Consider the following 18,440-nt stretch of genomic DNA (forward strand, 5'->3'; position numbering starts at 1 on the left):
TGTGTTGAGAACCATTCTTGAATAACAACCTCTGTCATGCTGTAAATTCTTTTACAACAAAATGTATATTCTAGCAGACTGGTACATAGTAGAAACTCAATTAAAAGTGTGATAATCGAGTTTTAACCATTTTTAACCTTTTAAAGAATACACATTTTCTTGCCCTTTAAGCGAGTACATGAAACATAATTTAATTTTTTGATGAATGAAGGTCACAGTTGTGAAAGTAATTTACATTCACACTGTATTAACGTCTTTAAGGGGCTTTTCACACAACTGACAATTATTGTGCCAGACATATGTGAGATACATGAGTGTACAAAACATTAAAAAATCCTCGCTTTGCAGAAACTGACATTCTAGCAGGTATATGTAAAATAAAGTTGTTTTATTTAACAGAATCAGTGATAATTTATGTTCCTCTATTTAGGAGTAAAAAGGAATCAGCCCTAATGCCAGGACTTCTAACGTTTACCTTCTTTGCTGAGGCCTAAAACTTTGTTCTGGGTTCACAGTGCATTCTGAATGACTAAGTCTGCCAGAAGACTGAATCCCTTAATGAGAGTTCATTTCTATTTATACTTTTCTTTTTAAACAGGCAAAAGAATGGATTCCAGCAGGAAAAGCAAAGAAAGAGAATCCTGCTGAAAAATTTTATTCTGAATCTGAGGAAGAAGAAGACTCTTCTGATAGCAGCAGTGATAGTGGTAGGGTTTATAATTTATTGAAAAACTTTGTTCACTGTAGCTGGTGTGCTGTGCCTCCAGCAAAACACTAAGGCCTAGTACATAACATTTGACAAGTGGGTTTAAATAATATGTGTACTATTACCATAGTTTCTTTCATTTACACATCACTGTGTAGTTTTGAAAGTAATTTCCAATCCCTTCTCATTTGATACTAGCTCTTGGACACATAGCTAATAAATGATAGTGTTGAATCAGAAACTCATGCTCTTCTGAATTCTAACCCACGCTGCTTGTTATATTCATTAGCATATTGAAAAACATGATTTTACATTTGATCAGCCTTTAGTGGGGCCTTTAAAAGTAACTTACTTTTGTAAAAATGCAGTGTTTATTTTAAACATAAGCAATCTGTTCCTCACCCATTTTTTATACTCTTCTATTTCTACATGAACCTGTATAGAGAGAAAACTAAAGCTAATAAATATTTTGTGTATTATAAAGAAACAAAAAGCTAAAGAGATGGGGAAAACCAAATACAATGAAAAGGACACGAAGTAGGAAGGATTTTGAAGTCCTGGGTTTTAGCTATACAATTTCAATACAGCACTTACCTTTATACCTTATAAATGAATAGGTAGAGTTAGATGTTTTTTAAGTCCCCTCAATACTGTAATTCTGTGATTTGCATAATGAAAAATACATTTTACTTTCTAAGACTCTTATTAACAATTAACCTAATAGACATATCTGACCCAGGATCAAATAACAACTCCTTCTAAAACCTTTATTCATTCCTTAGGGAACCAGGTCCCTTAACTATTACTTAGTAATGCATTACCTTTGTCTCAGGTAATTCATTCATTATTTCCTCTGTTTCTCTGTCAAAGCCTTTGTTTTCAGTTGTGATAAATTAATCTGTGATACATTACCTTCTGAAATAATAAGCTGAAAAATGGAGAAAATACTTCAATCTATAGAGTTAATGCTAAAAAATAGGGAATTGCAGGGATGATGTAAACCATTGGGAAAGATCTATTTGTAGGGTTAAGAGTGTACCATGTGGGTATGTGAAAAAATATCCCATTTCTTTACAAGCTCATGCCTGTTCATAGGCTAACCTTTTTTCAATACATATTTGAAATATTCCATTAACATTAAGACTTATCATGAGTGTATCTGAATACATATAGTGGCAAGTCATGTGCAGCAGGTCCACTCGAGCAACCAGAGGGAAAAAAATAACTTCCATTAGAGGTTATGAGATTATTTTCCCAGTGAGCAAGTCTTTTTGAGAGTAAACAAATTTTCTCAAGGATTTTATTAACTTAAAAATTTAGATAATGGTGTCTGAAGTGAAATGGACCCATATTCATGTTGAGCTTCCATGTAATTAATGTGAGAGCATAACTTAGATGCTATGATTTCTTTTCATTATTTATACTGCAAGCCAGTAATCTGAGTTAATACATATGTTCACAACTTCAGTGTTATAGCAAATTCAAAATATCCTTATTCAGTAGTTTTATGTTATCTTTGTAAAATTAGGGTAAGATAAATTTTTCTTTTTGTAAAAGATGATGATACTGAGTACCTTACCATGTGGCAGGCACTCTTGTGTCCTAATCGTCTTTACATATTTCAAATCATTTAGTCTTCACCATAGCTCTGTAAAGTAGCTATTAACCTCATTCCCTGAAAAGGAAACTGAGATCCAGAGAGGCTTGCTCAGTCTTAAGACTGGTAAGTGGCAGAGCCAGGATTTGAACCGAGACATTCCAACCTTAGAACCCCTGCTTTTAACCACTACACACTATTCAAAAGAATATATTATGCACTCCTAGTTTTTAGTGTGTGTTATCAATCAAATCAGTCCTCAAAAAGCAGATATTATTTACCTATTGGAAAATATTCTAATTAGAGGGTATGTTCCTGCATAAGGGTACTTCATCAGATCATAGGCAGGGGCAACAGTTTGGCCTCTTATGTAGCATACAACTTGGCACCTATAATCACTTCAAATAGTAAAATATTATACCTCATGTTTAAAATACATATAAATATGCTGTATGTATCACTTCTGAAAAGAGTCCTAGAATACCATAATTTATAATAAAATATTTAAATATATAGCTCCTCAACTAACTTTGTATCTCTTTGACTTATGGAAAACTTTTCTCCTAGCTAAAATAAGTAAGAACTTTCTAATTAGAAATTTTGCTTATTGCCTTTTGAATTTAGAAATTTTTGGAGATGGTTTGAATACCTCCTTTCCCTCCAAAATTTGTTCCTGAAAAGATTCACCTGTTGCCTTCTCTAAATAAAATTTCCCATGAACAGTAGAGGAAGTAAAAATTATTTCTTTATCCATACAGCATCCTTATGTCATTCTTTTTTTAAAAGGTTCTTGCCATAGCTAGATACTTGGGGTTTGAAAGTGAGATTCTCCCAGATTTGGTTTACTTGCTTTATCTTTCCTTTGCCTTTTCCTACTCATTAACAGAGGACCTGCTCTGTCGTTTGGGGTCCCTCCACGCTCACTGTGCTGCAGGATTCCAGGGGTCTGAATGGTTGGAGTATGGAAATAGAAAATGTTGAACCAGTAGGGTCCAGTAAACTAAAATTCAGCATGTAGCTTCATTTGATGAATATTAACAGTTACTTGTATCTGTATAATTAAATTGGCTATAAATCTGGTAATATCTTTTCAGAGAGTGAGTCTGGAAGTCAGAGTGGAGAACAAGACGAGGAAGGGGAGAATAGTGATGCTGGCAGTGAGGACTCTTCCAGTGAGCCTGAGAGTGAGAGTGGGAGTGGGAGTGAGTCAGGAGGAGAAAATAGACAAACAGCCGAGAGCAACTCCAGAACCAAAGGAACAAGGTAAATTATTTTACCAGAATTTCCTTCAAAAAGTATTCTGTGATATTTTGCCCCAGGCTAACATTTCTCTTTAATTCATTGAGTGAGAAAATAATTGTGTGTATTTTTCCTAGAACAGACATTACATTTTGTAAAATTAATTTAAGACACTAGTTCATATCATTCTACTCCTTATAATGCTTAGTTTTCATTTTGAACTTGAACATATCTTAGGGTTACATTTTGAAAATTGGTATAACCTTGGAGGGCTGAGTTAAGTGGTCAAGCAGTAGGTATGAAACACTTAATTACCTTTTGTAGCAGTTTTGCTGAGGGCTAAAATTAAATCCTTCAACACTTTGCCATTATGTAAGACAATTGATTTTTCTAAATAATGTTATATTAAAAAGATTATGATCCAAATATTAGAATCAGGGGCTGTGAAGGAAGACGGTCATAAGATATTTAAGTGTTAGCTCTTTTTAAGATCTCCCATTACCAACAACATTATCATGTATTAAAGTGTCATTAAAATTTTGAATAATTGGGGCTAATATCTTGGATTATATGTCTGTTTTCCCCACTGCTGTCAGTGAGTGGCCTCTGCAGACATCATGGCCCTTTCCCTGGGAGCCTGCTGCCCGCTCACTTGATGAGCTTGCAGCCCAGCTCAGCCGTGGCTGACAGCACTGATTGGGACGCAGTACGCTCTCTGCTCCTTTTATTACAGACAGTAATTAAAGCAGCTCGCCCTGCCACTTCCATAACAAACACAGCATAATGCCCTAATTATGACTTTATTAATTTAAGTCAGGATTTAATGATTTTAAAAGTGATTTATATTGTTTTTCCTGTTCAGAACAAATGAAATCTGTAGGTTAAATTAATACAGGCTTTTCATCATTGCAAAGTTAAAAAGCTAGTTACCAGTAAATTCTTTTCATTAGATTAACATCTGAAACTCTAAGCAGTAAGGTAAACAATAATTACCTATCAAAATTGAGTGCTGCATAACAAAATAACACTTTTACCTTTAAATTTTTATTTTAAAAGCTAGAAGTTAAATATATTCACAGTCATTCACTTGTTGCAGCAAAAGAGTTACTTGGTTTATAATAGCTTTTTCTTTGAGAGAAATTCTATACTTGAGGTTTAATATCATGTTTACATAGTTTATAAAAAATGTCTTATTTCTAGGAAGGGAAAGTTTTGTTCAGTGCACTAAATATCTTTTCAGATAGCAATGAATTTGTAATCATGTATTTTATTAGTTTCATAATTTTTTTCTTCAGAAATGGACTATTCTCTTTACCCATGTTTGAATTTTTAAAAATTGTTTAGTACACCAGAGGGAATCTCAGACAGATTCTAAACCTTACTTTTTTACTACATGTTTAAGACATTGAATTGGGGATAATAAATTGCCATTCTTTGCTGGGGGGGATAAAAACATATTTTTTAGTCATCAAATACAATTACATGTGCTCTGAGATGTTACCATGACTCCACTTTTAATAAACAGTCATATTTCCTCCACGAAAATCAATTCTAGTAAATATCGATTCTTCCCTTGCCTAATAACCATTCTCCTACCCTCCGTGTTTTTCTGCCTGTCTCTTAGAATTTTTTCAGACTTTGGCAATATAACTGAATGATAATTTTTTAAAGCAGGGGAGCTTTATCTTCAAAATCACTCTCTAGTAATTATAACTATTTAAGACTAAATTTGAATTTCACATTCCAGAGTATTCTCATTTGAAGGGAGATAGTATGGTATAGCAGGAAAAATACTGTCTTTAGAGTAAGTCAGACTTGAGTTCAAATTCCAGGTGTGCCCCTCCTCGCTATATGTCCTTGAGCAAGCTACTTAACTTTTCTGAATTTTTTAAGGTAGTAATGCACCAGGTAAGAATATGTTAGAACATCTAAATTAGGTAATTGGTATGGGGTCCTCTACCCCTAAGAGAAGACCTTTTAGCTATCTCACTTGTTATTCTTTCTCCTTGGAGAAACTACTGCCCTACCCATCTGCCTGCCATAAGCCTATTTTCTCAACTTTGTGTCTCTTCCTCTAGGAAGCATTCCCTATCTTGGTTATGTTTATTTAGATGCTCTTCCAGATGTTCTCATGACACACTAGACTTTATTACTTATTACTTGACAAAGTTTATTGTCACTGGCACCTTTCTTTCCTGTGTCCTCCAATGGAACATAGACTCTCTAAGGGAGACACATGGAGGTCATTTATATCTCATTAGCCATTATTATCCATAGCACCTAGCATAGTACCAACACATGGTGGGCAATCAAAAAATAGTGGTTAAATGAGTGAGTGAGTGAACAAATGAGTGAGTAGCATCAATACTTAGGTTTGATTATTTGGTATTTTCTAAGTTTATGTTTGATTACTTACATTTTTTACTTAAACTTAGTACATTAGAAGAATTCTCTTGAACTGGTTAACATTCATCTGCGTAAGGATCACATTTGGGAACAAATATAAGTAATTTTCTTGGAATAAAAAGACTATAAAATGCAAGTCTTGTAGCAAAGAAAGATGTACAAATATTTAAATTTATTAATGTATAGTTAGTATTTTAAGATGGCATTTTAAAATCAGCCTAAGTTATCTTTGAAATTGTTACTGTTAATACCTAATATATATTCCTGGTAAATCAAACATTTAATTATTAATTATCTTCTACTTATAATATCCTTTAGTGTTATTTTATGACCTTTTGCATTGGAGTGTGTGTGGGATGATATAATTGGTTTTAAATAGGTTCTTACTTATTTGGTTATAGATAATGCTACTTTTATTATTTCATTAATATGCTCCAGAATTTTGAAGACTTTTAAAAAATACATATACTAAAGAGAAATAGTTCTCAGTAAAGTATACTTGTATGGTAAAGGTTCAGATTTATAGGTACAGTGAACAAATTGGAATATTTCCCATTTTATTTTTTTAAACTTATTAAACCTGTTTATGTAAAAGATATGAAGTTGATATTTCAAAACTTATTATTATACATAGAGATTCTGAAGATGGAAGGAAGGAAAATGAAAAGCCTAAAACTTCAGATTCTTCCAGTGATGAATCTAGTTCAGTAGAAGAAACTTCTTCAGATTCTGAATCAGAATCAGAATCTGAAAATGAATCTGAATCCAGAAAAGTCACTAAGGTAAGAGATTACGTATTTGTTAACATTAAAAGTCGATATTCTTGTACCCTCTTCTGAATTAAAAATAAATATTTCTGAAAATTAGCATTTTGTTGAAAATGAAGAAACTGAGAAAGGAATTTAACGTTGTCATGGACAATTAAAACAAATACCATCTTCATTCACCTGCATCTGTGATTTTAGATTATTTTTTTCCTGGGTAATCATTTCCCTTGTCACTTAACCCTGCCAAGAAATTAGAAACTTTTTTTCTTTTGGTTATTGTTAATGTAAAATTACTTGAACAACATTATGGTTACTAGACTCCCCCTATTATCAAGTCCCCCCACATACCCCATTACAGTCAGACACTGTAGAATCACTACTTGTCTTCTCTGTATATACTGCCTTTTCCGTGTCACCCCCGCACTACATTATGTGTGCTAATTGTAATGCCCCTTATTCCCCTTATCCCTCCCTTCCCACCCATCCTCCCCAGTCCCTTTCCCTTTGGTAACTGTTAGTCCATTCTTGGGTTCTGTGAGTCTGCTGCTGTTTTGTTTTTCAGTTTTTTCTTTGATCTTATACTCCACAGATGAGTGAAATCATTTGATTCTTGTCTTTCTCCGCCTGGCTTATTTCACTGAGCATAATACCCTCTAGCTCCATCCATGTTGTTGCAAATGGTAGGATTGTTTTCTTTTTATGACTGAATAATAATTCCGTTGTGTATATGTACCACATCTTCTTTATCCATTCATCTACTGATGGACACTTAAGTTGCTTCCATTTCTGGGCTATTGTAAATAGTGCTGCGATAAACATAGGGGTGCATATGCCTTTTTCAAACTGGGCTGCTGCATTCTTAGGGTAAATTCCTAGAAGTGGAATTCCTGGATCAAAGGGTGTTTCTATTTTTAGTTTTTTAAAGAACCTCCATACTGTTTTCCACAATGGTTGAACTAGTTTACATTCACACCTGCAGTGTAGGAGGGTTCCCGTTTTCCACATACTTGCCAACATTTGTTGTTGTTTGTCTTTTGGATGTTGGCCATCATAACTGGCATGAGGTAATATCTCATTGTGGTTTTAATTTGCATTTCTCTGATGATTAGTGATGTGGAGCATCTTTTCATGTGTCTGTTGGCCATCTGAATTTTTTCTTTAGATAACTGTCTATTCAGCTCCTCTCCCCATTTTTTAATTGGATTATTTGCTTTTTGTTTGTTCAGGTGCATGAGCCCTTTATATAATTTGGATGTCAACCCCTTGTCGGATATGTCACTTATGAATATATTCTCCCATACTCTAGGATGTCTTTTTTTTCTACTGATGGTGCCTTTGCTGTACAGAAACTTTTTAGTTTGATACAGTCTCATTTGTTCATTTTTGCTTTTCTTTCCCTTACCCAGAGAGATATGTTCATAAAGAAGTTGCTCATGTTTACATCCAAGAGATTTTTGCCTATGTTTTTTTCTAAGAGTTTTATGGTTTCATGACTTACATTCAGGTCTTTGATCCCTTTTGAGTTTACTTTTGTGTATGGGGTTAGACAGTAATCCAGTTTTATTCTCTTACATGTAGCTTCCCAGTTTTCCCAACACCAGCTGTTGAAGAGGCTATCATTTCCCCATTATATATCCATGGCTCCTTTATCGTATATTAATTGACCATATGTGCTTGGGTTCATATCTGGACTCTCTGTTCTGTTCCACTGTTCTATGGGTCTGTCCTTGTGCCAGTACTGAATTGTCTTGATTACTGTGGCTTTGTAGTAGAGCTTGAAGTCAGGGACCGTAATTCCCCCTGCTTTATTCTTCCTTCTCAGGATTGCTTTAGCTATTCAGGGTTTTTTGTTGTTTCATATGAATTTTAGAACTATTTGCTCTAGTTCACTGAAGAATGCTGTAGGTGTTTTGATAGGAATTGCATTGAATCTATAGATTGCCTTAGGCAGGATGGCCAGTTTGACAATATTAATTCTTCCTACCCAAGAGCATGGGATGAATTTCCATTTATTAGTGTCCTCTTTAATTTCTCTTAAGAGTGTCTTGTAGTTTTCAGGGTATAGGTCTTTCACTTCCTTGGTTAGGTTTATTCCTAGGTATTTTATTCTTTTTGATAAAATTGTGAATGAAATTGTTTTCCTGATTTCTCTTTCTGCTAGTTCATCGATAATGTATAGGAATACAACGTATTTCTGTGTATTAATTTTGTATCCTGCAACTTTGCTGAATTCAGATTTTTAGTTCTAGTAGTTTCGGAGTGGATTCTTTAGGATTTTTTATGTACAATATCATGTCATTTGCAAACAGGGACAGTTTGACTTCTTCCTTGCCAATCTGGATGCCTTTTATTTCTCTGTGTTCTCTGATTCTCGTGGCTAGGACCTCCAGAACTATGTTGAATAAAAGTGGGGAGAGTGGGCATCCCTGTCTTGTTACCGATCTTAAAGGAAAAGCTTTCAGCTTCTCGCTGTTAAGTATAATGTTCACCATAAGTATAATATGGCCTTTATTATGTCGTATTATGTTGAGGTACTTGCCCTCTATACCCATTTTGTTGAGAGTTTTTATCATGAATGGATGTTGAATTTTGTCGAATGCTTTTTCAGCATCTATGGAGATGACCATGTGGTTTTTGTCCTTCTTTTTGTTGATGTGGTGGATGATGTTGATGGATTTTTTAATGTTGTACTATCCTTGCAACCATGGGATCAATTCCACTTGATCATGATGGATGATCTTTTTCTTGTATTTTTAAATAGAATCTTTTTTTAACTTCATCTTTTGCCATGGAAATTAGAGAGCTCTTTATTATGACTATGGTCTTTTTTATTCTTGGCTAGGATTTGACAAGGGAGGCTTTTGCTAAAGGGGAAGTAAAAGGAAGTCGCAGAAATAGTATGGAACAAGGCAATGTAAATGTACATGCATTATAAGAAATTGAGACATGCTTTTTTAAAATATTAAGCATTTGGATACTAAAATATTTTTCAAGTTTAATTAAAGGGTACACATTCCTTAACTAGTTAATAAAAATGCAGTAGACATATCCAAAGACAAAGGCAAGAACCACTTGTATAATAGAATAATAAAGCTTTTTGATACAATATTTGTAATATTGAGAAAATATAAAAGCCTGCAAGTCTGTTTAGCAACAATAAGTAATAATATTAATTTTAAAAATGTAGTTATTAATATGAAATTCAGACCTAATACATATCATTCCTGCTCATTAATTATTACTCCCTTCCTGTGAATGGATCATGTTGATGCGCAGCTTCAAGTGCAGTAGTTTTTATATATAAACTATATCATTCCATATGTTAAAAATATGGTCAAACCTTCTCTTTTATTGAATTCAATTTCATTTTAACCTTATATTTTTCTCATTTATTTGTTCTATTAAACTGAAATTCTTTAATAAGTTGTCTGAGTAGCCAAGGATGAAAATAAATTCAGTCAAGTAGATAATTGCCCTACCCCATCCAGAGATTTATGTTAAAGAATATTAAAAAAGAAGAGGGGTGGAGCCAAGATGGCGGCGTGAGTAGTTCAGTGGAAATCTCCTCCCAAAAACATAGATTTTTATGAAAATACAATAAATACAACTATTCCTAAAAGAGACACCAGTGGATACAGTACAACAGGCAGGATACATCTACATCTGCGAGAACTCAACATCACATGAAGGGGGTAAGACACAAGCCGCGGCCAGGTGGGACCCGAACACCCCCCTACCCCAGAACCCAGAGAGAAGAAAGGAGTCGGAATGGGGACGGAGTGAAAGCCCAGGACTGCTGAACAACCAGCTCTAGAAATCCACACCGGGAGTGCCGACACAAGGTGCACAGCATGCTGGATACTAGAGAAACGGAAAAGCAAAACCTGCAGGTAGGTCCCTGCAACCGACACCCCTGGGACAAAAGAAAAGTGAGTGCTTTTTGCAAGTCTTAAAGACACAGGGACCCCACAGCTGGATGAAGTCGCCCCAGCACACTTAGCCAGCAGCTGGTTTATCCCGGGGAACTTTAGGCGCCCTAACCCCCTGGGTGGCAGCGCAGCTCCGAAGCCCCTCACGGCACAAAGCAGCCTGCCAGTCATTCCCCCAACCGGTGTGGACCCCAACACACAAGCCCACTAGTGGAGAGTGCCAGCGTGTGCCGGGGGTGGCGGCGCCAGAGGAGACCGGGATTGACCTGTGAAAGCCCTCCGCGGCGGCAACTGAGCAACCCAGGAGTGGCCTGTGTGCACCGGCGGCCATGGCGCCCCAGGGGCCCAGGAGAGGCCTGCGCGCACCTGCAGCAGTACCAGAAGGAGCAGCCGCACTCCCAGCAGCCAATCGGAATCCAAGCCCAACGCACAGCCGCCCGGGCCAGACCCAAAGGCCACTGCTGGCAGGCACACAACTGCCTAGCAGGGGCACCATTATCATGGAGGAGTACGCCTGGCCTGCCTGACACTCCATGCAGAGCTCAGGGCTACTCTGACAGAGACCCTGCCCACAGTAGCTTAGGGGATTAACCCGGTAGCTGCTCCAGGAGTGCGGGTAACCAACAGACAGTGGAGAAGGGCAAGGCATCCAGCAAGCAGGAAAGGACTTTCTTCTCCCAGCTGACACACCCGCAACCAGCCTACAGCCACCACAATCACCATGAAAAGGCATAAAAATGTAGTCCAGTCCAAAATAGCCCAGACAACCCCTGAGAGAGGATCTGCAGAGACAGAACTAACCAGTCTCCCTGAAAAAGAATTCAAAATAAAAATCATAAACATGCTGATAGATCAGCAGAGAAATATGCAAGAGCTAAAGGAGGAAGTACAGAGGGAGAGTACAGAAATAAAACAATCTCTGGAAGGACTTAAAAGCAGAATGGATGGGATGCACGAGGCCATTAATGGACTAGAAACCAGAGAACAAGAATGCATAGAAACTGGTGCAGAGACAGATAAAAGGATATCCAGAAATGAAACAATATTAAGAGAACTGGGTGACCAATCCAAAAGGAACAATATCCGCATTATAGGGGTACCAGAAGATGAAGAGAGTGAAAAGGGATAGAAAGTGTATTTGAAAAAACAATTGCTGAGAACTTCCCCAAAATGGGGGAGGAAATAGTTCCTCAGACCATGGAAGCACACAGATCTCCCAATAGAACGGACCCAAAGAGGACAACACCAAGACATATAATAATTAAAATGGCAAAGATCAAGGACAAGGACAGAGTACTAAAGGCAGCCAGAGAGAGAAAAAAGGTCAACTACAAAGGAAAACCCATCAGGCTATCATCAGACTTCTCAACAGAAACCTTACAGGCCAGAAGAGAATGGCATGATATATTTAATGCAATGAAACAGAAGGTCCTTGAACCAAGGATACTGTATCCAGCATGATTATCATTTAAATATGAAGGAGGGCTTAAACAATTCCCAGACAAGCAAAAGATGAGGGAATTTGCCTCTCACAAACCACCTCTACAGGGTATCTTAGAGGGACTGCTCTAGATGGGAGCACTCTGAAAAAGTAAAGAACAAAACACCCAACATAGGAAAGATGGAGGGGGAGGAATAAGATGGGCGAGAAATAAAGAATCATCAGACTGTGTTTATAATACCTCAATAAGCAAGTTAACTTAGACAGTAAGAGAGTAAAGAAACTAACCTTGAACCTTTGGTAACCACGAACTTAAAGCCTGCAATGGCAGTAAGTACATATCTTTCAATAATCAGCCTAAATGTAAATGGACTGAATGCACCAATCAAAAGACACAGAGTAATAGAATGGATAAAAAAGCAAGACCCATCTATATGCTGCTTACAAGAGACTCACCTCAAACGCAAAGACCTGCACAGATTAAAAGTCAACGGATGGAAAAAGATATTTCATGCAAACAACAGGGAGAAAAAAGCAGGTGTTGCAATACTAGTATCAGACAAAATAGACTTCAAAACAAAGAAAGTAACAAGAGATAAAGAAGGACATTACATAATGATAAAGGGCTCAGTCCAACAAGAGGATATAACCATTATAAACATATATGCACCCAATACAGGAGCACCAATATATGTGAAACAAATACTAACAGAATTACAGGGGGAAATAGAATGCAATGCATTCATTTTGGGAGACTTCAACACACCACTCACTCCAAAGGACATATCCACCAGACAGAAAATAAGTAAGGACACAGAGGCACTGAACAACACACTAGAACAGATGGACCTAATGGACATCTATAGAACTGTACATCCAAAAGCAATAGCATTCACATTCTTCTCAAGTGCACATGGAACATTTTCCAGAATAGACCACATACTAGGCCAAAAAGAGAGCCTCAGGAAATTCCAAAAGATTGAAATTCTACCAACCAACTTTTCAGACCACAAAGGTATAAAACTAGAAATAAATTGTACAAAGAAAGCAAAAAGGCTCACAAACACTTGGAGGCTTAAGAACATGCTTCTAAATAATCAGTGGATCAATGACCAAATTAAAATGGAGATCCAGCAATATATGGAAACAAATGACAACAACAACACAAAGCCCCAACTTCTGTGGGATGCAACGAAAGCACTCTTAAGAGGAAAGTATATAGCAATCCAGGCATATTTAAAGAAGGAAGAACAATCCCAAATGAATGGTCTAATGTCACAATTATGGAAATTAGAAAAAGAAGAACAAATGAGGCCTAAGGTCAGCAGAAGGAGCGACATAATAAAGATCAGAAAAGAAATAAATAAAATTGAGAAGAAAAAAACAACAGAAAAAATCAATGAAACCATGAGCTGGTTCTTCAAGAAAATAAACAAAATAGATAAGCTTCTAGCAAGACTTATTAAGAGGAAAAGAGAGTCAACACAAATCAACAGAATGAGAAATGAGAAAGGAAGAATCACGACGGACCTCACAGAAATACAAAGAATTATTACAGAGTACTATGAAAGCCTATATGCTAACAAACTGGGAAACCTAGGAGAAATGGACAACTTCCTAGAAAAATAAAACCCTCCAAGACTGACCCAGAAAGAAACAGAAAATCTAGACAGACCAATTACCAGCAATGAAATTGAAGTGGTAATCAAAAAACTACAAAGAACAAAACCCCTGGGCCAGATGGATTTACCTCAGAATTTTACCAGACATACAGATAAGACATAATATTCATTCTCCTTAAAGTTTTCCAAAAAATAAAAGAGGAGAGAATACTCCCAAACTCATTCTATGAAGCCAACATCACCCTAATACCAAAACCAGGCAAAGACCCCACCAAAAAAGAAAACTACAGACCAATATCCCTGATGAACGTAGATGCAAAAATACTCAACAAAATATTAGCAAACCAAATTAAAAAATACATCAAACGGACCATACACCATGACCAAGTGGGGTTCATTCCAGGGATGCAAGGATGGTACAACATTTGAAAATCCATCAACATCATCCACCACATCAACAAAAAGAAAGACAAAAACCACATGTTCATCTCCATAGATGCTGAAAAAGCATTCGATAAAATTCAGCATCCATTCATGATATAAACTCTCATCAAAATGGGTATAGAGGGCAAGTACCTCAACATAATAAAGGCCATATATGATAAACCCACAGCCAACATCATACTGAACAGCGAGAGGCTGAAAGCTTTTCCTCTGAGATCGGGAATGAGACAGGGAAGCCCACTATCCCCACTGTTATTCAACATAGTACTGGAGGTCCTAGCCACGGCAATTAGACAAAACAAAGAAATACAAGGAATCCAGATTGGTAAAGAAGAAGTCAAACTGTCACTATTTGCAGATGACATGATATTGTACATAAAAAACCCTAAAGACTCCACTCTGAAACTACTAGAGCTAATATCGGAATTCAGCAAAGTTACAGGATACAAAATTAACACACAGTAATCTGTGGCTTTCCTATACACTAACAATAAACTAATAGAAAGAGAAATCAGGAAGCCAATTCCATTCACAATAGCATCAAAAAGAATAAAATACCTAGGAATAAACCTAACCAAGGAGTGAAAGACCTATACCCTGAAAACTACAAGACACTCTTAAGAGAAATTAAAGAGGACACTAACAAATGGAAACTCATCCCATGCTCCTAGCTAGGAAGAATTAATATCGTCAAAATGGCCATCCTACCCAAAGCAATATACAGATCTGATGCAATCCCTATCAAACTACCAACAGCATTCTTCAATGAACTGGAACAAATAGTTCAAAAATTCATATGGGAACACCAAAGAGCCCGAATAGCTAAAGCAATCCCGAGAAGGAAGAATGAAGTTGGGGTGATCTCACTCCCCAACTTCAAGCTCTACTACAAAGCAACAGTAATCAAGACAATTTGGTACTGGTACAAGAACAGAGCCATAGACCAGTGGAACAGAATACAGACTCCAAACATTAACCCAAACATATATGGTCAACTAATATTCCATAAAGGGGCCATGGACATATAATGGGAAAGTGACAGTCTCTTTAACAGATGGTGCTGGCAAAACTGGACAGCTACATGTAGGAGAATGAAACTGGACCATTGTCTAACCCCATATACAAAGGTAAATTTGAAATGCATCAAAGACTTGAATGTAAGTCATGAAACCATAAAACTCTTAGAAAAAACATAGGCAAAAATCTCTTAGACATAAACATGAGTAACCTCTTCTTGAACATATCTCCCCAGGCTAGGGAAACAAACACAAAAATGAACAAATGGGACTATATCAAGCTGAAAAGCATCTGTACAGGAAAGGACACCATCAATAGAACAAAAAGTTATCCTATAGTCTAGGAGAATATAATCATAAATGACAGATCCGATAAAGGGTTGACCTCCAAAATATATAAAGAGCTCACACACTTCAACAAACAAAAAGCAAATAACCCAATTAAAAAATGGGCAGAGGAGCTGAATAGACAGTTCTCTAAAGAAGAAATTCAGATGGCCAACAGACACATGAAAAGCTGCTCCACATCGCTTGTCATCAGAGAAATGCAAATTAATTAAAACCACAATGAGATATCATCTCACACCAGTAAGGATGGCTACCATCCAAAAGACAGACAACAACAAATGTTGGCGAGGTTGGGGAGAAAGGGGAACCCTCCTACACTGCTGTTGAGAATGTAAATTAGATCAACCATTGTAGAAAGCAATATGGAGGTCCCTCAAAATGCTCAAAATAGAAATAACATATGACCCAGGAATTCCACTTCTAGGAATTTACCCCAAGAATGCAGCACTCCAGTTTGAAAAAGACAGATGCACCCCTATGTTTATCGCTGCAGTATTTACAATAGCCAAGATATGGAAGCAACCTAAATGTCCATCAGTAGATGAATGGATAAAGAAGATGTGGTACATATACACAATGGAATATTACTCAGCCATAAGAAAAAAACAAATCCTACCATTCTCAACAACATAGATGGAGCTAGAGGGTATTATGCTCACTGAAATAAGCCAGGCGGAGAAAGACAAGTACCAAATGATTTCACTTATATGTGGAGTATAAGAACAAAAGATAATCGAAGGAACAAAACAGCAGCAGAAGCACAGAACCCAAGAATGGACTAATAGTTACCAAAGGGAAAGGGACTGGCTAAGACGGGTGGGAAGGGAGGGATAAGGGTGGAAAAAAAAGAAAGGGGGCATTATGATTAGCATGTATAGTGTTGGGGGGCAGGGCAGGGGGAGGGAGGGCTGTGCAACACAGAGAAAGACAAGTAGTGATTTTACAGCCTCTTACTATGTTGATGGACAGTGACTGTGAACGGGGATGTGGGGGCAACTTGGTGAAGTGGGGAGCCTAGTAAACATAATGGCCTTCATGTAATTGTAGATTAATGATACCAAAATAAAATTAAGAAAAAAAAAGAAGGAAGAACAATCCCACATGAATAGTCTAATGTCAAAACTATCAAAAAGGAAAAAAAGAACAAATGAGGCCGAAGGCCAGCCCAAGAAGGGACATAATAAAGATCAGAAAAGAAATAAATAAAATTGAGAAGAATAAAAAAATAGAAAAAAATCAATGAAACCTAGAGCTGGTTCTTCGAGGAAGTAAACAAAATAGATAAGCCTCTAGCCAGACTTATTAAGAGAAAAAGAGAATCAACATACCTCAACAGAATCAGAAATGAGAAAAGAAAAATCAAGATGGACCCCACAGAAATAAAAAATAATTATTAGAGAATTCTATGAAAACCTATATTCTAACAAGCTGGAAAACCTAGAAGAAATGGACAACTACCTAGAAAAATACAACCTTCCAAGAGTGATCCAGAAAGAAACAGAAAATCTAGACAGACCAATTACCAGCAACAAAACTGAAGCGGTAATCAAAAAACTACCCAAGAACCAAACCCCCAGGCCAGATGGATTCACCTCAGAATTTTATCAGACATATAAACAAGACATAAAACCCATTCTCCTTAAAGTTTTCCAAAAAATAGAAGAGGAGGGAATACTCCCAAAATCATTCTATGAAGCCAACATCACCCTAATAACAAAACCAGGCAAAGACCCCACCAAAAAAGAAAGTAAACTACAGACCAATATCCCTGATGAATGTAGATGCAAAAATATTCAACAAAATATTAGCAAACCAAATTCAAAAATACATCAAAAGGACCACACACCATGACCAGGTGGGATTCATTCCAGGGATGCAAGGATGATGGTACAACATTGGAAAATCCATCAACATCATATGCCACATCAACAAAAAGAAGGACAAAAACCGTATGATCATCTCCATAGATGCTGAAAAAGCATTCAACAAAACTCAACATCCATTTATTGTAAAAACTCTCAACAAAATGGGCATAGAGGGCAAATACCTCAACATAATGAAGGCCATATAAGATAAACCCACAGCCAACATCATACTGAACAGAGAAAGGCTGAAAGCTTTTCCTCTGAGATTGGGAACAAGACAGGGATGCCCACTCTCCCCACTGTTATTCAACATAGTACTGGAGGTCTTAGCCATGGCAATTAGACAAAACAAAGAAATACAAGGAGTCCAGATTGGTAAAGAAGAAGTCAAACTGTCACTATTTGCAGATGACATGATATTGTACATAAAAAACCCTAAAGACTCCAGTCCAAAACTACTAGAACTAATATCTGAATTCATCAAAGTTGCAGGATACAAAATTAACACTCAGAAATCTGTTGCTTTCCTATACACTAACAATGAACTAATAGAAAGAGAAATCAGGAAAACAATTTCATTCACAGTAGCATCAGAAAGAATAAAATACCTAGGAATAAACCTAATCAAGGAAGTGAAAGACCTATACCCTGAAAACTACAAGACACTCTTAAGAGAAATTAAAGAGGACACTAACAAATGGAAACTCATCCCATGCTCTTGGCTAGGAAGAATTAATATCATCAAAATGCCCATCCTGCCTAAGGCAAACTACAAATTCAATGCAATCCCTATCAAATTAGCAGCAGCATTCTTCAACGAACTGGAACAAACAGTTCAAAAATTCATATGGAACCACCAAAGACCCCGAATAGCCAAAGCAATCCTGAGAAGGAAGAATAAAGTGGGGGGATCTCGCTCTCCAACTTCAAGCTCTACTACAAAGCAACAGTAATCAAGACAATTTGGTACTGGCACAAGAACAGAGCCACGGACCAGTGGAACAGAATAGAGACTCCAAACATTAACTCAAACATATATGGTCAATTAATATACGATAAG

At 36.7% G+C, this 18,440-nt stretch overlaps 1 protein-coding gene across 5 annotated transcripts in view; it reads left to right on the plus strand.

Annotated features, from left to right (window-relative positions):
- Nucleotides 1–18,440, plus strand: part of AP3B1 (adaptor related protein complex 3 subunit beta 1) — a 273,969-nt gene that overhangs the window by 165,923 nt on the left and 89,606 nt on the right. For all 5 annotated transcript variants that reach the window (XM_073234795.1, XM_073234799.1, XM_073234824.1 and 2 more), the window contains 3 exons: nt 599–707; nt 3,398–3,566; nt 6,583–6,730. In XM_073234795.1, coding sequence (XP_073090896.1) covers nt 599–707; nt 3,398–3,566; nt 6,583–6,730 — 426 coding nt within the window. The remainder of the gene's footprint in view (nt 1–598; nt 708–3,397; nt 3,567–6,582; nt 6,731–18,440) is intronic.

This window comes from Manis javanica, chromosome 1 (genome assembly GCF_040802235.1).
Source record: "Manis javanica isolate MJ-LG chromosome 1, MJ_LKY, whole genome shotgun sequence".
In the NCBI taxonomy this organism is placed as follows: domain Eukaryota; kingdom Metazoa; phylum Chordata; class Mammalia; order Pholidota; family Manidae; genus Manis; species Manis javanica.